Consider the following 24100-nt stretch of genomic DNA (forward strand, 5'->3'; position numbering starts at 1 on the left):
GTGAGTTCAGGAAGCCCCTGCATGTAGCATACATTAATCTTAAGGCTGCATTTGATTCAGTTGACTGTGTCACACTATGGAAGGCCTTAAAGGGCATAGGTGTCCTTACCACTCTGCTGGACTTGATTAGAGAGCTGCATAATGGAACCACTGCCCACTTACGTCTGCGGAATCGATGTCAGCACCTTTTAAAATCAGTATCTGGTATCAGGCAGGGGGATGTATCTTGGCCCTGCGCTCTTTTGTCAGGCAGTGGAGTTCATAATGCAACATTCTGTCTGGGCCATAGGCATCTCAGACCTTGACTACGCTGATAACGTTCTTCTAGTACAGAGCCACAACAGGTTTCGAGAGGCACTCCAGAAAATGGAGGAGGAGTGGGCTAAGATTGGCCTCCATGTTTCATGGTCAAAGACAAAGTTGCAAAATCTAGGACCAGGTTCACCTGTGACTCCAATCTCTCTTTGAATAATGAAACTGTCGAAGCAGTCTCCAGCTTTTGCTATTTGGGTTCTATACTTCCTCAAACTCTCACATGGAGGTTCTCCATCGGATTGGCATTGCAGCATCTGACATGGGTCATTTTCAACGAATATGGAATCAACCTCATCTCCGCATGACAACCAAGTTCAGGATCTATTCGAGCTGTATTCTTCCCGTACTGTTGTATGGCTGCGGAACATGGACACTACACCACTCAGACTGGGCAAAGTTGGAGGCTTTCCACACAAAATGCCAACATCGTACATGGGGCATAAAGTGGAATGACTTCATCTGTAATGTAGATGTTTATGGTCGCTCTAATCTACAGACTACTGGGGCCATTGTCCGCAGATGGAACCTTAAGTTTTTCAGACATGTTGCAAGGATGCCACAAGACGTTCCAGTAAATGCTGTTCTCTGGGTGGCTTCTAACATCTGGGATAAAATTCCACCAACCGAGGGGTGGAGGCAGCCCAGAGGCAGACCTCCTGTTACATGAGTTCATCAAGTCTGTTCTGATGTTGGACTCTTGAGCCGTCAAGCTCTTGCAGCTGCTTGGGAATGGACCAAATGGCGAACGATCGATATGGCCAACTGTTCGGCTAAGCATTGAAGAGAGAAGAATGAAACAGCCCTAAAGAGTTCCGTGCCTTCTCTTGCTGTTTCTTCCATTAAATTTCGTATGATAACTACAAATGTCAGGTTAATTTATCCTGATATGTCTGTGAACACCAATCTCTCACATGAAGCACTAAATATATCTCGACCAGACACTTAAGAGTCTTTTTTACATTTTATCCTCACCGCGGTCATCCGGTAAGAGGTAACTTTACCTGCAGTTTTGCCCATCAGTTCCCTTCTGGGGCTTTCTGGTAGCAGCAGGACACTCCAGCATCATCTTGGGTAGCAACAGCATTGGGACTAGTAAATTACCAGGGAATAATTATTATACCCAAACGTTTCCTAATGATTATCTGGCAGCAGCTTCTTCAATGTCACAATGTAGTCTGATGGCTCTCAAGACACACCCCAGTTTCACTTTGTCTTATTATGCCTCCAATTGTCACAGAACCTCCTTTTACCTAAACTTCTCTTGTCAAATCAGCTCCTCTTAAATGGACAGCAAGTCAACCCATAGGTCATGTAGCAAAATATGTACAGAGATTACTTAGATAATATTGGTGATTTATTGCATTTTATGAAACTGAAATAAAAAGCAATAATACTATTTTAAAAGCCCAAGTCAGTAATTATAAACTAAAGGGGAGTTTGATTGCATTATGGGTGTTTCTGGCCATGTTATATCATGGGAAATGCTGTCTGGCTGGGGAGCACAGACCATAGAGAAGACATGAGTAAGCAGAACTACAACGCCCATGAGGCACCATGGTGGGCTATCCAAATCAAAATATTTCAGTTTTCAGGCATTTGGGGTGTTTTTATGAAAAACTGAAATTTTCCACAGAAAACTATACTTTTTTTTTTAAATCTGCTAATACCCAGTTTTCTGTCAAAAATGGTTTCAATGGAAATTTTCCCACCAGCCCTACTTTTGAATCAGAAACACAGAGCTACTTTCACCATTCCTTCTGTTCCTATACTTCCCCCATTAATTGTACCAAAACAATTAGGGGCATAGCTATGAACTTCAATAACTTTAAGCTTCGGAAAATATGGCTCTTAGCATGGACGAGATCTGTTAGGCTTGAACACTGAGCCAGGATGCTATTTAATAGCAAATACTGCTATATAGCATTTCCATATGTGCATCTATATGCCATTCCATTAAATCAGACCTCACAAGGAAAAAACAATTACTCAGGGTGTTTCACCATTCAGAATGAGGAGTGCTCAGTGCAGCTGAGGATGGAAAGCGCAAAGAGTCTTGCTATGATCTGCAATGACTGTCAATGCCAAGGGGCTGTTATAGTAATAACCAAGCACAGGAAAGCCGTGGCCATGTCCCCTTTGGGCTGACACCTTCTGAGATTCAGAAAAACTAGCCACTGGCCAGCCCCAGCCCCAAACAATCTAGGGAGTCAAAATCATTCTGCAACCCCGTGCCAGGGCACAGGACTATACCTACAGCCACTCAACACACTTGTATAATGGGTTAGACACACTGGATCTGTGTCCAGATGAGTTCTGTGGTCTGCCATAATGCTAGCCTCCACTTTAGCCTTTCTAAGGCTGGCACGGAGACCTCTGACAGCACAGTCCAGGAAGTCTGCCTACTGTCCCCTCCCAGAAGCCTCTGCCCTTCCTACCTTTCTCCTTACCTTATCCTGCTGGCTGGTCACCCTCGCCCTCAGGTGACGGGTCTATCCAACTTCCTGGCCAGTCCCCAGTGCCAAGAAGCACTGCTGTGGTTTTGGCAGGTGAGGGCTCAGCATTCACATAGCATGGGACCTGGGTACTGGCTGGGCCATGGCGTGCTCCCAGATGTCACGTGTGCAGCTAGTAGTTAAGATCACCATGTGTGTGGCTGCAATGTGCCACTTTTTTTTGCTGTGCACATGCATCTTTTGACTGGTGACTGGCAAGGTAGTAGAAAAACTGGCCAGATGGCAACCTTAGGACACTTATGAGAGCCACTTTAGAGTTGGTATTAGGAGCTGCTATCTTGGCTTGACATCACCAGAGGATACCCCCTACTCTCCTGGCTGGATCCACCAGGTTTAGGACTGCTTTGTGCTGGTGTAAATCTGGTGTAAATCTGCCAGAGTGCCACCCAGGATTGGCCCCCTTGGTTTTGCCCAGTACAGTCATGAGAGTCCTTCTACTGACTTCAGTGAGCTCTGGATCAGGCCCATAATGCAGACAAATGCTATTCATACCTTTCTGTAGGCCACTTTCTGCCATCCTTATTCACAACACAACAGTGCCTTATTTAAGAAGTAGTCTTGTTGAAATCAGCCGGGACTACTCCTGGAGGAAGGCACTATTCAGCATGAGTGAGGGTGGCAGTATCTGGGCCTATTTTTCTATTCCTCTGCAGCTTCACCTCTGTCATGATTTGCCTCCCCTTTTCTATTCAAGACTGACCAGAATAGAATCTGACAGTTGTGCCAAATAATGTGATGAAGCAAAAAGGGGACGAGAATGAGATCACCAAATGCATTTGAACTTGTTACTTCAGGTGAAAATCAAACGCATGTATAAACTCACTCTAACCCCTTTTAAAATGATGTTCACAGTATGGAATATAGATCCCGCATCAGATTCTGCTCTGTTACTCCTGTCCAATCCTGTTGAAGTCTGCAAGGTTGCACAGGTCCGACAGCAGATCATGTCCTTTTGTGACTTTTGTTCAAAGAAATCTTTATCACAGCACTCGACTCTAAGAATTTTGTACATTACCCACATTCTCTTTCCGGAGCCTTTCTCCGCAAGTCTGACTAGATACAAGCTGTGCCTTATCGCCAACTGCATCTTCCAGTTGTTTCTCCAAAACATTTTACAGTTTTAAATATGACAGGACAGTGGACAGTATTACATAGAACAGTCAGTATTAATGCCTTCTTGATCCTGGGGATTCTCACCCCCCACCCCCCATCCTCCCTTCTGCTCTGAGTGTGGAGATCCAGACAGATGTAATAGATGAAATCTTGGCCATTGAAATCAATGGCAAAACTATTTTGACTTCAGTGAGGCCAGAATTTCATGGAGCCGAGGCAGGGGACCCAGGAGGCAGCGCAGAGTGTTGTATGCAGAGTGTTGTGTTGTATGCACAGTACTAGCCTTTGGCAGATCTCCCAGGATCTGCAAGCTTTGTGGGCGGAGCCCCCTGCCCATTTTACAGGGAGCAAGGGAAAGGAAACTGCACCAAGAGAACATCACAGGGTGTCTGTAGTGCTAGCTTTAATGTAACTTGCTCAGAGTTGTGAAGCCATGGCAATACGCACTTCAGTCCGGGCAAGCCAGCCGAGGAATGACCCCGGGTTCTGGGAAGGCTTGTACAGCACACACTGAAGCATGTGCGGCTGCAGCTTCACTGATCCGCAACCCAAGCCAGCAAGACAAAGCTAGCTTGGAGAGGTGTGCCTGAGCTTCAGTCACACTCGGTGGTTGCTGTATACACATACCATACGTGAGTCTTCAGACGCTCTGGCCTTCTCTTTAGATTTCTCCATGGGTGAGGGCAAACTGGGGCATAATTCCTTTGAATGATTTGAGATGTATTTTCCCTTCAGAGTGCCCATGTAATTTCCATTTGTCTTAATATATTTGGAGAGAGGACACATTGTTAAAAACAAAAATTCTGCCAGGCATAACTTGAGGGGGGGGGGGGGGTTGTTACTTTTTGTTCCAAATTACAGTCTGTCTAAGGACTATATTCTGACCTGGTACAAATGGATTAATTCAACTGATGCTATGAATTTGACCCTTGATAGTGTTGATCCAAATTATAAATCCCTGAAAATAAAGGTTTATCCTGAAAGTGGTGATACAGCTTTAACTAGAGCAGTGCTAGTGAAAGCCAGTGAATGCCGATAAAAGGGTTTCCCTTTTCTTTAAATACAGATTTATTTATTTTTTAAATCAATCCCTGATGAGACGCTCCCAGGTGTCATTTTAGTGAGATGGCCATCACTGGAGACAATTACAATGCTATATTAGGCAAAATAACTACATTTTGGCTTCACTGCTCCTGTAAATGCTATAATAGGTTCCAGGTAGGAAGAGGAGAGAGAGCTGCTATCACTCAGTTGCAGAGTGGGAATTAAGTTTAGGTCACTGATAAACCTTTGTGCTTATCTGCATGGATGAGATGGCAAGATGCAAGCTCAGTCACTCTGACATTCTTAAGAACGTGTTTTTAACTGTGGATTATTAGAATAAACTATACTTGCAACATATATCATTTACATGCCTGTTAAAGCTCAAATGAAATGTGTTAATTAATGCTCTAGTCATCCCTCTGCTTTTACATGAAATCCCCAGCAAAATATCTATAAAATCAAGGGTTTCCCAGAAACACAGCTGCTTTACATTCATTCTAGAGCATTTCATTCTTAAGCTGACTAATGCTTTAAACAGAAAAAGAAGCAAGCTCTGTAAGACATGGCTTGTGCCACCAGGCTCTGTTGTATGGTTTTGTTGTTGTTTGAGTCGTCTTGCATCTCGTGAAAGCTTTATCATGGAGGAGAGCTCCTAATGGATTATTCTTTGCCAGAAAAGACCGAAACAGAACATTGAATGTCATTAGCAAAATGAAGGTACATTAATTAACAGTATATGTTGTCATATGCTTTACTGAAGCTGATTTTAAAATATTATACACTATTATTCATAGTTTCATAGAATTTAATGCCAGAAGGAACCATTAGCTCATTAAGCCTTTATATCCCAGGCCATTAATTTCACTCAGTTACCCCTGTACAGTAAATTGGGTTAGACTAAGCATTTCAGTCCTCGGGAGACCAAACTGTTGTGTGCCACAGGAGAGACCAAAGTGTCACCAATGCCTGAGGCACCTGCAATGCAGGGACTTGATATGGTGAGATGTACATGTCGTTGGATTGTGACCATTGAACCATGCAGTTTCAGATAATTCTGTAACAATAAGCTGTTTTCATTATTTACAGTCCCACCAATCTTTGTGTTACCTGCCAACTTTATCAACAAAGATTTCATCTAGAGCATTGATTTAAAAAAAAAAAAATTGAATGGCATTGGACAAAGAACCAGTCCTGTGGGACCCATTAGAAATAGCCACACTTACTGATGCAACTGTATTTGAGATGTGTCAATGAGCCGATTCTTAATCTAACTAATGTGTTCTCTGTTAATTCCATAGAATGCAAGTTTTTAAATCCAAATGTCATATCAAATACATAATTTGCCATACGAGATAGAAATAATGTATTGATATCTTTGTTCTACTGGCTCATGTTTGAGTCTTCAAAGGAAGGTCAAACTTCACCTGACAGTTGAGGAGCAATTCCGTCCTGACCTGATGAGATCAGCTGGTACCTTGAAGCATGAGATTTGATTACCCTGTTTTATTCTGTGTAATTGCAAATGATGGTCATCTAAGTATCCACTTACAGTATCTAACTCGATGACATCATAAATGTATGAAGCCTGACTAAACATTGTGTGAAGCAGTATTTTCTGCTGATTACATATTGTGTGAAGCAATATTTCCCTTTCTTTGTTTGAATTAAGTGTGCCATAAAAATCAGCAGTAGTGCCTTGTTCTCATATTTCAAGACAATGCAAATAGGGGGAAAGGATTACATAACATTCAAGCTTGTTTGGTGATATGATCAAAATATACTATAAGTCTACTTTACATATGGAGGATACCTTAGCTCCCTGGGAGGGAAGTTATCAGTGCCACAGTGGCACAATAATTTGTGAAGAAGTTTTTTACTGTAAATAGTTTGTGAAAAATATCTAACTATAGAGTGCATGTCTGCTGTAAGATTGCCTCCAATAATATCATCATGAAGGTTCTTGAAATCACTAGGTACTATATCCTACAGAGAAAAATGAAAGGAGAATTTCATTAAAAAAAAAAAAAGCTTTAAACTAAATTGCTACGGCTGAAGGTAACAAAGTAACAAAACATAAATACTAGAAATACTCAGATTGAGGCAGGTCAGTTTAATTTACAGATTAACCCTGGTAGTGATTCATGTACCATATTTGCTTAGGTGTCAAATTCTATTATTTAACCCCTTTTTGGATAAAGCAAGCAGGGTAAAACATGGACAATATTTTTTTTAAAACCTCCCCCTCCCCGACATGCATTCTCTCTCCTCTGATACCATGAAATAAATGTTGATGCCTTAAATACAGGAGGCATGATTTTTATAATTTAATGTAATTCAGGAGTAATTCTATTGAAATCAGTGTCTGATTCTGCTCTTACATAGGCTAGTGTAAATCTGAAGTAACTCTACTAAACTCAGTGGCTTTACATCGGTGTGAGCATGAAGAGAGGCCTAATGAATTTACCATGTGAAACTAACACAAGTGCGTCGGTGATCCAGTGTTTCTTGAATATCTTTGCTCTAAATGTACTGCATCTTAGGCTTCTCAGTCTGAAGACTCAGGGTCATTTGGCGCGGTTTCAGCCAGCTTTTGACCAGCTATTGACCATCTTAAGACCTTGTCATCGTTATTTATGTCCACAGATCCCACACTGTCAGTGCTTACCAAGTAATTATAAATAATGGTTGCTTGAAGGCCAATAGTAAAAAGCTGTTAGACTCAGCAGATATGAGCATTTGGCAGTCCAGGGAGCTAATTAATAAACACTGTCTATTCTACACTTTTTTTTTTCCTCAGAGCAAATTTGAATTAGCCTTTATAGTTCTTAACCTGAATACTGAATTTCGTTGCTACCCTTAGAGGCTTCTAAAAACATTTAAATTGTGAAGCATATTTAAAAAACCAACCGCAAGTGAGAGTATGTTACATGAGAATTTGAAAAGAGTTGGCTCATGCTATTAATGCTGATGAAACATAATAATGTCCCCAGAAGTCAGAAACACTGCTAAAGAGGTCACCACTTACCAGTATTATTGACATGGTCTAAAATAGAAAGACTTATGCAAATAAATATGAGGAGCCAAAAGCATCCGAACAAATAGTGTTGAACAAATGCACTGTTAACATATAATTCAGTAACCATGTATAATGAGGCAAAACCACTAACCTCTGTGGACTTGTCATTTGTGAAAAAGATTACATTTTCTGATCTGAAAGGAGGATAAAAATCTGGGGAGAGAAAGAGCTTTGATTGCATCCCTGTGTTCGATTGACCCTGAGGTAATTTTAGCGGAGTCCAAGTTAAAGTTCCTATCTCCATAATGGCCAGTGTTGTCTGTTGTCTTGATGATTTATTGTTTCATTATTGTTCCCATCAGTGTTTGAGAGTTTCACAAAGCTTTCCTACTCCAGCACTGCCATTTTTTTCCACATCCGAGCTCAGCTTTCCAGAGAGTTGGTGGTGTCATTAGCTCAAAAAAGGCTATTTGCATAACAGTCTTAGATGGACTTACAGTGTTATGTAACATCTATAGTATTAGGAACACAAATGCTGCCCTCTTCCTAATAGAAACATTAGGAAGGACAGAGTATTTATGGGAGCTACAAAAAAGTAATATTAGTCAGACTGACAATCTGCCTTATTTCATCTGGTCCCTAGAATGAATGTGTGCTCTAAGCAAAGTAGTATTTTTATAGACACAAATGAGTTTGTCTTCATCTATGTATTTGTTTATTAACTAAAGAAGTGCTTGTCTGCTGGACACAGGCATTCGGGAATTATCCTTTTAAAGTTTCAGTGCCATGTGTAGAACTTGCAATACATACATAGATAAGACATCTGGGTAGTTTGTGGCATAGAGCTGCTTATACTTGCATGAAAAAGAAAAGGCGCTTACCAGTTATTTTATTCAAATATTCAGCTCTAAATTATAACAGTGAGATTCTTTTTTGAGTACAGTCACTCTGTTAAATAACACACATGCTATTTCCTAGAGGTTTCTTGCCTTGGCTTCCAGCTACATTAAACCCATAAATGAATTCCCGTGTAACATGCTCCTTATTGGCTATCGGGGAGTGCGAACCTTGTAATTATGCTAGTCTATATTATGGCCCTGATTTGTTTAAGCATCCCTATTTAGGACAACGCTGTGCACGTGCTTAAAGTTGAGCATGTGCTTAATGGCTTTCCTGAACTGGAGCAAATAAAAAATGCAGGCATGATGAATGGAGCTTAGTGTTGGAAAATGTAATCATTTAAGACCAAGGTAAGTTGATGGCAGAGAGAATGGAGTTTATTTTACCTCTACTGAAAAGAGACATCAAATTGCATGTTGCTTTTGGCTAGTCAGTTTGGGATAACCTCTAATCCCTACAAATGCAAATCAATTGTTGTGTGAGAATTTGATAAATTTGGGTTGTAGCTTCTGAATTTGTCTATAATCAGCAGCATATTTATAAAATAAATGGGAAGATTATGGTATTGGCGATGCCACGCAGTTAAATGTGATATGTGAGGGGAAGTAGTTCTTGCTAAAAATGTTTAAAGCTCTCTGGCTTTTGTGTGTTTTTGGTAACACCTACGTAACTCAAATATCCAAATATGCAGCTGGGAGAAAAGATTGCTTTGTTAAAGATTCAGCATTCCCACCCACCTCCTTTCAATACAGTGCTGAGAGAGCTCACAATACACATGTAAGACACAAACCAAAAAATGTGATGTTCTTTATTTCTAAGGTGAAAAACAAGCAGGAGTCGGGAGGGGGGATGAGACGAGACCCTTTTAAATAACAAACTAACTTTTGGGCCTTCTTTACATACCATTTAAAACAAAAAACAAAACAAACAAACAGAAAACCACCACCAGGCGTAATCCTTGTTCTTTCCTTTGCAAGTCGCTCTTTTCTCCAGCACTTGCAGTCATTCTAGCAATGTCACTTACTGAGAGCAGGAGCAGAGCATTGGAGTTCTAGAGCTGTCATCTGCTGAATCATCTGGCAAACATTTGCCTTTAGGGGGTATGGGGTATATATAATCAAAGTGTGTTCACTGGGAAACCATGTGGTAATCAATTTTGAGATTTTACCGGAGTAAAGAGCAAGGTTTGCCTGGCAGCCTTAATTCTGCTTCTTTTATCATTATATGCTATAAAAGACATAGCATGGAGGTAATGAGGGTAATATATATGACCTACTATATGGTAAATGTGAATGCCATTTTATTTAATTTTTATTTCCCCTTTTTTGTCCCCATTTCCCCCACCCACCGAAGCTATATTATTTTCATACATATGGGAAGTAAGAAAACAATTTTCTGCTGAAGGAACTAGGCAATGAGGTTTCCCAACTGGTCTCTGGTGTGTGTTTTTCTGTTGCGTGTGCTGAAAGGATAAATAAGACCAACAAAATAATAATTTTTTCATGTTCATTTCTAAAGTTCTTTTTCAGCAATATAGTCAGAGTATAAGGTAATTTATTGCAAGTGCTTTCATTTTGTTAGGTCAGTATTCCTAATTCGGGGTTCATTTTGCTTCACTGAAAATGTCATTTATACCCTAGAGAGGGCGGCTTTAATGTGATCAGAACTTGTCTGCTCAACAAAAGAACTGTCAGTGCAGAAAAGTGGAATGATAAACTGTTTCACAATTCATAGGTTAAACAGTATTGAGGGGAAATGAAAGCATGACAAGTCAAAGCATGTCCTATAAATCAGCAGTGTGTGAATTAAGAAGATTGTGTATCTGAATACACGTGCCAAACATTACATGAGTGATTTCAGAAAGATTTCAGAACTGCTTTGAATGTGCACTTGCTGTCCAGATTTCTTCAGGAGCCTTTTTTCATCTTATGAACATTTTTATTTCCTTCAGTAGTTAACGAATAACAAAGTGTAACACAAAAGATTGGCATTACTTTACCTAATTGAAAAGATAAGTCAATCATTTTAGGGCGTGTTTTAAATATATTTATGTATATATTTAAAACAGTCAAATGTGAAGCTGTTACTTTGATAGTCCAATGAGATAGAGTAGTACTGAGAGAATTAAGCTAGTTTTCCTATTCAATAAGTGTTTGTGCCTACTCCCATTGAAGTCAATGATGTACCGCCGTTTACTTCAGTGGAGCAGAATCAAGCCCTAAGCAAGCAACAGTTAAAATTTAAAAAGTAAGATGCAAGGATTAAATACCAGGTTACAATATTAATAGTGGCAGATAACAAAAACAAAAATTGCACAGACAATGACTGTGTATAGGAGCAACTGAGGGTAGTTTTTATATATTTTATATATATATTACTCCTTCATAAGCTGAATATTTTTGGTAAAGTGACGCATCAAAGAGTGGGGGTCAGCTTATGAACGGGTCTACACCAAAATTTGATGATTTTAAACTCTATGGAATCATTGAATTGAATATCTAATACATTGTCGTTTTGTTTACCTGGAGTGTCTGCAGGCATGGAGCTCCTCAGCTCCCTGTGGCCGCGGTTAGCCGTTGCCAGCCAATGGGAGCTGTGGGAAGTGGCGTGCCTGCAGACACTCCAAGTAAACAAAATGTCCCAACCCGCCAGCGGCTTACCCTGACGGCCGGGAGCCAAAGTTTGCCAACCCCTGAAATATAGGGTCAGCTTATGAAAACGTCATAAAGTTGTTGCCATTTTTACCTAACCATCTTGGGAGGTCGGCTTATAAACGAACAGGCTAATGAAAGAGTATATACAGTATATACAATATAAAAAGAAAATATGTGTGCTGGTCATCACCCTGATGATTTTCACTGGCTATGGCACACTTTGTCTTTATAAATTGCAACCGCTTTGTGGCTAGGTTTCTATTACAATAGGTTTCTATTATATTAATAATTAATATTGGTTGACATTTTTCAAAAATTGATTTTTTGTAGGAACTTTGTATTTAGACCAAAAATGCAAGAAAAATTGCTAAAATTTCACTCAGTTGTTTTTGTTACTTGATCAGCTCTGATGATGTGTCCAGGAATATAGGTTATAAGTCAAGTTGTAGTACAATTTACAACAGCTTTTGAGATTGCTTGCTTTCCCATGCCCTCAAACAGAAGATCTGTTTTCTGAGTCCTACATTGTATCTTCAGACTTTTTGCTGGGATGTAGATCAATACAATATCAGCAGCCCTGAGGGACAATTTCCCCCTCACTTTACAATGATGGATTTAGTGAAATAGTGTCTGATATTTCTATAAACTGTTTTGATTTTCATTATATTAAAATATATTCCAGAATTTAAGGTGCATAATGACTGCATTTCACTTTTAAATGGATTGCACCAACCCACTCAAAGGATATGCTCTCTGAGGGAACACGGGGAGGGATTCACTCCACTGGAAGGTAATATGGTCCTATTAGGGCCAGCCTGCATTTGGAAAACTACGTAAGAAGCATGCATTGCACATCCTAACCTGACAAACCATCTCAATTCTTAACCCTTAGTAGAAATGTTTTTCAAATTTAGAAATATGGAGAATAAAAATGAATTGCAGCACAGATGAGCATCTGTTCTCTTTTTACATGAACGACTTACCACTATTTTGCTTTTGTTTCTAGTTATAAGAAAACACATGAAACTCTGAGCCATGCAGGACAGAAGGCAACAGCAGCTATCAGCAATGTAGGAACAGCCATTGGCAAGAAATTTGGAGATATGAGGTACAGAAATTTACTTCTGGTTTTATTTCGGGGGAAGGGAGAAAGACAAAAGAACACTTGGCAGGTTTTCTTTCTAAATTAGGGTTTAAAGTATTACTACTGATACTGCTCATTGTGGTGATTTTATACTGTACGTTTTTCAGCCTAAAGGAAAAAATTGTGTATTAAGATGTATTTCTGTTATGAGTCCTGGTAGAAAGAAAAGGTATTGCAACTTGGAATCCTTTCTAAATAACTTTGCAAACCTAGGGAGGTGTATAGATAAAAGTGGGGGAAAATGCAGCTAATTTTATTCATAAATGGATTTTTAGAGACAGACCTCTTTTGAAGAAAACAGGCCTGCCTCTGGACTATTCTTGGGGGAAAATAAATTGAAAAACATTTTGGACACTTTCATCAGCTCACTCCAGAAATACACTGGTGTAATTAAAAAAAAAAAAAAAAAAAAAATGGAGCCTGCAGAGAGGTGTAGGTACAAACCCTTACTTCCACATGAGTCCTGTTGACTTCAATGGGACACTCTGCAGGACACACACATGCACATGGATCTCTTTGCAAGGTCAAGATGTTAGCCTGAATTAAAATGAAAGAATCCCAAGTGTATCTGATATCTTGGGCCTTTCCAGAGCGAGAAGCAAGTATGGTTTGACCCATTGGGATTCTGGGACTCTTCCCTTTCCACTGATCTAAAACTCTTCTTTCTAGCCCTGAAGGGCAACAAGGCACCTAGCCTGACAGACACTAGTGCAGAACCTCATATTGCTCATCTTGGTCCTCGGTCCCGTTAAGAATTACTAGTGGCACCTTTGATTTTTAAAACAGACTATTACAAAGAATAAGCAAACAGTATTTTATTTCATTGGGCTTAATCAGTATAGAAACCAGACTTTGATTTCAGGTTCACTTTCCAGTTTTCACAGGCTAGCACAAGTCGGCAAAGTTTTGGTTGCAAACACTGCTGGACTGTTTAGATCCAAAGAAGTTTAATTGAAAATAATACATATTATTAAGAAATTGTTAGGATCTGTGCTTTTCACACACCAGCTGAGTGTTGGGCTTTAGCTACCTGACAGTGTATCTTTAAAAATGTTAATTTCACTAGGATCTCTCAGAATAAAGGAACAAAAGAAGAAACTATAAACAATATGAAGTTTAAAAAAAAAGAGTAGGCTCACAGAATTTCTCCTCCAGCATTTTTAGTTAATAGGCTTTTTGTCCTGATGTATTTTTCTATATTGCAGACACTAAATTTCTTAACATTTTAGATTTGACAAGTCCTAGCACAAAAAGCCTTGTTCCGTACTTTCAAAAGGAAAGTTAGTAGACTAACTCAAAAGAAATGTGTGTGCAAATCATAGAATTGAGCAGAGAGGCTAAATATCTGATAGCAACTCGCTTCACCAGCACTGAGATTTACAGGGGGAAGAACTCTGTACAAGATACTCTTGTACTTTGAATCACTTACTGTATATCAGTTGTATAAGTAGCACTATTGAAAACTCCAAAATAGATTCATTTTTAAAAATGGAATCACTGTACAATGGGGAAATCAAGACTACATTGAGAAAATATAATTGCTGGTAGACTAGTGCAACCAGATTTCATGTTCCACTCCTGCCATTGGCTCCACATGGACCCTTACAGCCTCACAGAATAAGAGCCTTAATTCATAGAGAAATCAGCAAATTATTGCACAAATATTTTTGCCATAATTGAGCAATGCATGACTAAAGCAAATATAGTTAAATAGCACTATTAACCCAATTTACAAGTATTTCAAATGCAGGCAGGTTTTGCTGCGAATGTTCTGTGCATAATTCTTTGCAGCCAAATAAGGGGGTTTGTTTGTTTTTGTTTTGTTTTGTTCTGCTACTTATTTGTTACATTTGAAAGCTTGGTAAATCCTGATACTCCTGCCCCAGTCCCCTCCCCGCACAGCAAGGCTTAGCAAGCACCAGAACCACTGCTGCTCTTCATCATGAAGAGAAGGGAGGCCAGAGGCTGCATGAGGGAAATCTGCACCCCTTGAGCTCTGCTTTACTGAGTGGGGCTATGGCATGTTAGACTTATGGCCAGGATCTGGGCACACCCTCTGCATAATGGACAAGCCCTTTGCCACTATTATAATCTAGAATTTAGAACAGTGGTGTAGAGTGACTGTGCCAGTCTCTGCACTGGCACCTGGTCACAGATAGGGAAGATTCCATCTACTCAGCATCTCCCAGTCAAAATCCCTTTCCTTATGGTTTGCACTGAGTTTGAAGTTAGTCTCCTAGGGATAGATTCTAGAGTACTGGAGATTCTACAGTACAAGGCAAGGTCAGGTCTCAGCACGGTATGACTTTTTCCAAATTCTTCCCTCCTTGTCTCTCAAGTCACTGTTCTCCATGTGTGGATCTGGCTGAGTGAGTGGTTTCCTGCACCACAGATACAAATGGCCTCATATTAGCAGAACATGCCTCCCAGTGGCTTCCTGAGCCCAAAACGGGACTGATCATTTTCCATGACCTTGTCAGAAGCACGTGTCTCCCCTCCCCCCGCCCTTTTTTTTTCTGAAGACGTAGGGTCCCAGTAGATAATCCAAAAGAGTATTCCACCATGATACCCCTGACAGTATTTACAAAAAAGTCAACAAGGAGTCTGGTGGCACCTTAAAGACTAACAGATTTATTTGGGCATAAGCTTGCGTGGGTAGAAACCTCACTTCTTCAGATGCATAGAGAAGTGAGGTTTTTACCCACGAAAGCTTATGCCCAAATAAATCTGTTAGTCTTTAAGGTGCCACCAGACTCCTTGTTTTGTAGATACAGACTAACACGGCTACCCCCTGATACAAAAAAGTCATATATCAAAAATAGTCCAAATAGCATGTAAAGTGGAGCAAGGCTTGTGCTAGGCTCTCCCCAGGTCATGTTCCATTATTGTCCTCAAGAAGCTAAATTCTCAGAGAAAGCACTAGGAAGGGCAACATTGTGTAGTATGTAGCATGTGTGGCAGTAAAAGAAAAGGCGGGAAGAGGTGGAGTGGGGGCAGAGCAGAGGTGGAGCACCCACCAGGAAAAATATAAGTCAGTGCCTGTGTCCCTATGGCAGTACAAGGTCAGGAGTCCAAATGTTACACTGCAGAAGAGTAGAAAAGCGATATAGAAACAGTAATGCACACCACCTCCCCAATGTGCAGGAGAACAGACTGTGTTAATAGTGCCTATTGCATAGATACATGATAGGTAGGTACGTGTCTTGCTACTATAGGCATCCTGCGGGCAGGTCCTGGTGTTGGCAACCAAACCAGTTCTATAGAGTGATTGTTTACTAAATCAGCCAGCAAGAGACTCCAGAGCTCAGGATCAGGATATGTGACATTAATCCACATATCCATTAATGTCACATGTCAGTAACTCCCATGCAGTCATGTTCAATAATACACCCTAATCCATGAGCTCATCAGTGGTTGGTTTGTCATATGAGTTATCTTTAACTATCCTGGCTTCATTCTGTGTGACAGTGAATGACGTGGTCTTTAATTGTCCTGCCTATATTTCTGGCAATGCTGGATTGCATTGTGAGACTGTTGTATTGCACATGCAGTGCATTCAGTGCTGTAAGGCATAGTGTGGCTGATTCCTGCTGCTGACAAACTCTATGTACTTTGTAGCATCTAGCCCCTGTATCACTTAGCACTAGATTGTGCCATAAGGAAAAAGCCCATAGCAAGAGGTAGCATGTTGTTCCACCACTCCAGGACCAGGCCAGGCAAAGTTCTGCCCACTTCCCAGACCTTTGCTGTGAACTAGAAGAGTAGCAGATGCTGCTGCTTCTCCCAGCACACCCAAACCCACAATATGGCTAGCCCATGTAGGAGCATAGGCATGCTTTTACTTCCCCTTTGTGCCATGCCAGGGGTATGTACTCCAAATTGCAATCTAGCCCTTAGTTTGTATACTATCCATGGGTATGGACTGATGGGATGGTAGAGTTCTTCCTTTAAAATCTTGCATAAAGTGAAACAAGCCATGTAGCCCAATAACGTGCACTGAGCCATGTCACTAATCATAAACTCAATTGAGATCATTTGAGAAGTCTCTGTTAGTATATAGCAGGCTGTTTCATCACAGGTTTTATTTTGGTTGTACAGCATTATTTAGAGTAGTACATTGGATTTTTAAGACCACTGACCAGAAACTGGCAAGCATTTCCCTTTTCCATTTGAAAATTCATTAATTATAGACTGTAATATCCCAACTAATTGATATGTGAACTTACATTCTGCATCAGCATGGAAGAATTATAGCAGTTTATGGAGCAGTTTTCTTTTCTTCTTTTTTTTTAAGGGTGTTGGCAGAATTAATTTTATTTTATTAACATTTAAAAAGTATTATTATTACAATTATTACTTAGGCAGATATATTCCTGTTTTCCTAAGCACTGTTCTGGCTGGCAATTCTGAAAACACATGTTTCTTAACATTAATGCTCATTATTATTATTTATTATTTTCATTTAAATTTTTCCCCTAAATAAAAATTATGTCCTATAGCCCAGTCTTGTTGGCTGTAAGTGTGTTGTACTGTGCTGTCTCATTGAACCCAAGAATGTCTGTTCAAACAGTGATTTAATTAAGATGAAACCGTCTGAGACAGCACAAGGTTTAGTGGACTAATACTCTAGACTCTGGTACATGCCAAGTATTTGTTTGATTATGTAACACATTGTTTATGTAGGTGAAGGTATATTTGAAGGAGTTTCAACTGATCCACATTCTCCAAGTGTCAAGAAATTGATGCATATGATTTTCTTTTTCTCCCAAGGATGGTTTGGCATTTTAATGGGAGATCGTTTGGATTTTTTTTTTTACCCATGTTTTGCTTCATACTATGCCAACTCTTAACTCTTGCTGTTCTTTCTTTATGCTGCCCTCCTAGGTCACATTCGATTGGGTAAGATGCGTATTGCTCTTCATAAATACTGCTGCTGACTTTGATATGGCTTGTTCAACACTGTGCCCTCTTTCCTTTCAACATTATTCTCCCAGATAAAAATACATTCCAGATCAGCCACAACATCTTGATTTTTACAGTGTGATGAACCTAGAGGGGTTATGACTGGAGTACGTGAAAAGACCTTCAGATTGGATTCAGAATGGTGTTTACCACATTCTTGGATAGATTAGACTCAAATTCACATAACGAATGAGTTCAAAAGATGTTTCTCTCAGGCACATCCATTTACATACAGTTCGGTTATCTCAACTGTCCCTTGTTATTTTTAGAGGTTGGAGCATAAACGGCAAAAGCTCAGTACAAATTGTGTTTGGACAGCAGAGTTTTGTAACTGTCATATCACTGATTAATTACCACCTTTTAAGTGAAACAAAAATGCCCAAGTCCTGCCCTAAGATATACTGAGGAACTCCTGTTGCCTTCAGCACGAGTCCTGCAGACACATCCAAGGGTAGAACATGGCCCTAACTAATAAAAATAAGCAGGTGCTGAGCCTGCAAAGCACATAAAATTGTGTTTAAGTTCAAAATGTTCAAAGGGCTCCCAGTAGAGTCGGGTTCCCTTTCACAGCAAATATCAAAATTTGGGGCGGGGGGAGTGTTTCTGAATCAGACTGGAACCAAATATTGAAACTCTCCATGAAACACAATTACCATTCTCCACCAAACTCTGCTGAGCACCTAACGGGTTAAAGCTTCCACAGCCTTACAGGCCCCTCCTTCTTAATAAACTCACTAGAGTTTTTAGGTGTTTCATGTAATGTTAACAGCCGCCCTAGTCACCATTTTAGGCCAGAGCTTCTCTCATCCTATAAATTCAGTAATTTGGAGTGGCAAGAATACACTCTCCTTATTTTTCTTTAAAGAAAATAAAATTGCATTGGTATGAGGAACTGGGGAAATTTTCTTCATACTCATGTCATGCATCACATGGCCCCTCCCAATGAATCCTGTTTTAATGTCATTTTGGATTAAATAATCTTTTTGCTTAGAGCTTGTATTTGGTATGTGTCTGATAGTAGATGAGCAGCCTGCTCTAAATTATTCAGATACCTCCAGTTTTCTGCTTCTTTCCTACGTGGCACAAGAACGAAGTGGAAAATATGCTTGTTTCATTGTTGCAGGCATTAGTAGGGGGTTCAGGAAAAGAGAACGTGATCCACTGCATTTTTGGAATGCTTGGGCTGTAGGGTTTGTACTTTTTTTAAGTTTAAAAGCAGTGTGAAATAGTTGAATGTTAAAACCTTGTTTTGCATTTATTACTGAATGGTTATTGGTGTATTACGGTTTATTAGTTTTTAAACTATCTTGTCTCGACTGATGACTAGAAAATATACAATAGAGAACATGCCTGCATTGGCAGGAAGATGGGTTCATATAATCAAATAGATCTTTCCATGTCTAATTTTTTATTTTGTGTGTGATTTCCTCCCCCTACTTACAGCAATTTCATAGATAGACTATACAAGTGCATTTCTAATTTATAAGGAACATTATAATGTAAAATTTATGTGAATGCTTTTGTGTCTTAATTGTTATAATCACTTTAGTTGATCAGAATCAAATCCTGGTGCCATTTAAGTCAAGGCAAAGCACCCATTGTCTTCAGTAAGACCAGGATTTGGCTGTCAATCAATAGTGAAAGTAGCAATAAATGGATTTTTGGCACAGTACATACTCCTCCAGTATATGAAGTACTCCTAGCCTGAATATTTAAATGTAGTTGGGAGCCATTCTTAATTTCAAATAAAAGAGAGTTTTATGTTCACCATGAAACCCTAGAATTTCATTTATTCACCACCTACAGAGCTCTTTACAGGGTTTACCCTTCACAGGGAATACAAAGGCACTTTCATACCCCTCTGCATGATATTAGCTTGCACATGCCTTGCTTTTGTGAACTGAAAAGGTTTGATTCCATTATTGGATTGCTAGCAGGAGATACTCTGTGCAGTTCTTCTGAGCCCTATTCAGCCTCTTGATCAGTTGCAGAGGTGGTGGGGCACAGAACATCTGTGATCAAAGTGAGGAGGAGAGCTCTTTGCAGCAGGAGCTCAGTACCAGCGCTTCTGAATTAAAAATAAATAAATTGCCATGTATACGGTGTGCTGATCATGTTGCAAACTGTTGCTTATAGTGCTGTCTTTTCTCTTTCCTCTCTCGCGCTTTCACGTGGCAGTTACTCTATTCGCCATTCCATAAGTATGCCTGCTATGAGGTAATGTGCCAACATTATTTGTATACACTAAGCTGAAGTAAAACCATACATACTTTATTTGGGGATTTGCTTTTCTTGGTCCTGATCTTTCAGCTTTTACTTGCATAAGTAGGCTAGTTTAAATCAATGGGATTACTCATCTGAGTAAGGGCTGCAAGACTGGGCCCTTTGGTGGTTTTGAGTTATTAACTGTTAAAGTATTGTTATGTGCCATTAGACAGATGAGAGGGAGCTGAGAAGAATTTGAGGAGTGGATGTTTATAGATCCATATTATCGAATGTGAAATTTAAATATTTTCACTGCATCTAGGAACTGTGCTATTACGTCAATGGGAGGAGTATCTGACCCTTTTGTTTCTAAGTATCTTTATTAGACAAATTTCAATAAATAGAAATGAAAAAATAAACCTTAAGGACTAAATACGTGATCAGATATCTACTTCGGTATTGTTTGGATTTACAGGGATCAGCTGATCAATAGACCATGTCTCCTCTTCACTTCTTACAGTAAAAGAAGGGCAATATGTACCCACAGGAAAGTAGTGATGTCAGAGGAGTCTGCTAGACAGTGGGTCATTATTAATAAATCAGAACACTGTAAATTAATGGCTAAGTTGTGGAGTTAGGAGCAGAGAGTGAGGGCATGAGACTGTGCCATCCTCTTACTTCTCCAGGATTACTTCTCCTGGCTCAGCTGTGCTGGCCAACGTGTTTTTTCCCACTCCCCAGTCCTGCTTGCCTATACCCCACCTATCTGCATCTCAAGGGATGTTGCTGTAACCATGATGGGAGTAGCCCAACTAGGAGATCAAGGGAGCATCTTAATCCCCCTGCCGGGATTACTGTGATCCATGGTCTCACCTCAAGACCGAGCATATGCTTATCACATCTTATGCCCACAGCATGATTGTGATAGATAAATTTTCTTTTCCGCTGGCAATATTAAAAATCAAAAGCATTTAAAAAATAAAAAAGCTATATTCAGTTTTTGAATAAAATAGGCTGCCGTTGGCGGGCTGACTGGCAAGAGGATTGTCACTTGAACCGAACAAAAAAATCAGACCCCTGATGTACATTTTATTTCTTCTAAGATATTTTCACACCCATGACTTGCACTCAAAGGGCTCATTTCTACCCTCTTTGGAGTCAGAGATAGAACGTCAGTTGATTTTGTTAGGGGGCCGAACTGGGTGCAGATAGATGCATGCTAAGGGCTTACTGCCACTTAGGCACGTTAGGTGCCTAAATCACAGAATCAGGTCCCATTGGGATTCAGAAAACCCCAGCTCAGCTGCTTCCAAACCATGCAGGTGTCTAAAATTGGTCAGCACCTACATGTTTATTAAAAGTTCCGTAGGCGCCTGTTTCTGTCTGTGTGCGTGCGTGCTGCAGCCAGGTGTCCAGACGTCCTACCCGGAGTGATGCACGGACCAAGGGGAAATGGGCATTCCTCTGCTAGCGCGCCTGCGGGCCTTGATCTGGTGAGCAGGCTCAGCGCTTGTCTACTGGATTGGGCCCCCACAAACGAACTTACACAAAAGTTATGAAAGGCGGTTCTCCTTCTCTCTTCCCTCCAGCTTATTGCCAAAACGGCATAGGTGCCTATGAGACAGTTGCCGCTGTGAATCACAAGCGGAAAGAGGCACCTTTCTGCAGCTGGAACTTAGGTTCTTCTTTCCTAGAGGGGGCAGGGTTTAGCACACACCTGTTTGGCATCTCCCATTGGTTAGCTTAGGCAAGGAGCTTCCTAGCATGCTGGCTTTTGTGAACCCCTTGAGGTGCCTGGCCGTCTCCATTCATTGTAGAGGAAGCCAAGGAGCCTGACCCGAGCTTTGTGAATCCCAGTGATTTCCTAGAATGCTCAGTGCTTCCATGGCTCAGCTTCTTTGTGTCTCTAGCCCCAAGGGCCTGCTCCTGCTAAAGGCCGAGATCTCCAGTTCCCATTGGAAAGCAATGGGAATTGAAGGCACTCAGCACTTTGCAGGTTCAGGCACTAAATTACAAGGATATTTTTAAAAAATGTCATTTTCATTGAATTCCCTACTATTCACAGACACAGTTTATTTCAGTGGGGCAAAACAAATGGATAAAATCAAGGAAATGCAGAATTAGGGCCAGCAGTCCCTTGGCTCTTAGGAGGATACTATAAATGTATCACAGCATAGAGTAGCTGTCAGAGAATAGTAAATATTCAGTTTAAATTATTACACAGATTCTGCTCTTGCAAGTGTGTAGCTTAAAAAATACTACTCAGATTAGTGTAATTGGATTTGAATGACAGCTGCACAAGCGTCTGCTAGTAGCACACTATTAATGTGTGGTTGTATACTGACAACCAGTCCTCGCTCTGTGCTGGGATCATTGTCTAGCAGAAATTGGACAAATAAACCGTGCCGTTACTGTACACAATTAGGTTCAGAACTGACTCTCTTCTTTTATCATGTTTTTCCTCCTAGGAATTCTCCAACTTTCAAATCGTTTGAAGAGAAGGTTGAGACCACTGTCACAAGCCTGAAGGTAATGATTAGGAGCTGGGTTATGTGGCTGTGCTTGTTAAAGTGACAGCTTAGTCATCACTGTCATTTGTATCAAAGGCAGATTGGATTGCATCCTTCCATGAAGGATTTAGTGGAGCTGTAGTGCAATGAAAGAAAAGGAAGGCAATATGCAGAGAAATATTCTTTCTTTGCTTCTTGAATGCCAAGTAACAAACTAGATTGTCTGTCAGCTTAAATAAACAGTCTCAACCAATGCCCCATTGAAACAGTGAGGGTCGGGTGCTTAGCTGGTGCGAACTGACGGATGGATCTATGCTGATTTACACCAGCGTTGGATCTGGCCCAGAGTTTTTTGAATCGTTCTTTAAAATGTCAAGTACTAACTTCCCAGTTAATGTCAATCTTTCCTCTGGATTGCCTCAAAACTGTGTAAAAGTTTTTGTACTGAAGGAAAGGTAAAGTATGACAACCTTGAGCTACCCCGATTAACAGTTGATATATCAGACATGAGGCAGTAGCACCTTTTGGTGTTACCACATTAACAGAGCAGAGCATGGCACATTTAGAAGGAGCTAGCCTTTACACCGTGTGGAGGGTGAGCAGAGAGGCCATCTTCCAAGCCATCTCGTTCTTCTGATGAAGATGTGTGCATAAAAAATGCTGCTTGGTTCAGTGTGGTGTAAAGATTCAGTTGGATCACAAAGTGCATTCTTTCTTTGTGCTGACTAGAGCTATATTCATCAACCTTCAGCCTTGAGAAGAACTGACAATGTTTGTTGCATGAGTGCCAGTGTCTGTTATGACACTCTCAGGTAAATATCCTTAGGTTAGTAAGAAGATGGCTTTATTACCCAAATACAAATTACAACTAAAACTCAAGGCTGCAAGTATATAGGGAAATCTAGTCTCATGGACACCATGATTGAAATGTTATAGCAGAGAAATTTCCAGTCCAGACCTGGAGGAAGAGGGTGTAACTCCTAGTTAATGGAGGGCTGGACTTGAGTGCTCCAGAACCAACACTTCCATCAATAAATTCTTAGAGCTGTTCTGTCATTTGAACATCTGAAAGATACAAAGTACTATGGTTATAGGTTTTTTTTATGGCCAATACATCACTATATTGGATTATTGAATTTACCTGCACTGAAGCCTCACTCTACCAGTAGGAAGCTAATATACACAAGGCCAGTCCTGGGAACTGAACCCAGATCTCCAGGGTCCTAGTCCAGTGCCTTAGGTATCCTTCCACCTCCTACTACACTTTCACTTATCTCTCTATGCTCAACTGCCACCATCACCCAAAAGAAACCTTGCTGTCTGTTGGGGCTGTGTGCACACCCTACTTAATCTTTATCCTCCCCCATCCTATGCTTAATTTGCAATGAAAATTAATTATTTTCAAGCAATTAATTGCAGGGGCTCAAGTAATTTTTTTACATTCAGAACTGATGCAGCAAGCCTAGAGGTACTAGGGCTCTGAACTGCCAAGCCTAGAGGTGCCAGGGCTTAGCCCTGGCACAAATTAAGCACTGCTCCTAGCATACACACTTGTACAAGGAGGTGCAACCATCACATAGGCCCCCGTGATGACCAAAGGCCATAGCAGGATCCTATGGGGTCTCCATTGTTCTCATGTCGGGGGAGGGATAGCTCAATGGTTTGAGCATTGGCCTGCTAAACCCAGGGTTGTGAGTTCAATCCTTGAGGGGGCTACTTGGGGA

The 24100-nt window shown here is 40.5% G+C and overlaps 1 protein-coding gene across 11 annotated transcripts in view; it reads left to right on the forward strand.

Moving 5' to 3' along the window:
- The window catches only part of TPD52L1 (TPD52 like 1), a 68774-nt gene that overhangs the window by 39279 nt on the left and 5395 nt on the right, over positions 1-24100 (forward strand). For 3 of the 11 annotated variants that reach the window (XM_005280195.4, XM_065588517.1, XM_065588518.1), the window contains exons 4-7: positions 12562-12663; positions 17584-17598; positions 19840-19878; positions 22335-22395. In XM_005280195.4, the coding sequence (XP_005280252.2) occupies positions 12562-12663; positions 17584-17598; positions 19840-19878; positions 22335-22395 (217 nt within the window). Of the gene's footprint in view, positions 1-12561; positions 12683-17583; positions 17599-19839; positions 19879-22334; positions 22396-24100 lie in introns of all 11 variants that reach the window. The other 8 variants (XM_065588522.1, XM_065588525.1, XM_065588524.1 and 5 more) reach the window with 3 other exon arrangements.

Source organism: Chrysemys picta, chromosome 3 (assembly GCF_011386835.1).
Source record: "Chrysemys picta bellii isolate R12L10 chromosome 3, ASM1138683v2, whole genome shotgun sequence".
Lineage (NCBI taxonomy): Eukaryota > Metazoa > Chordata > Testudines > Emydidae > Chrysemys > Chrysemys picta.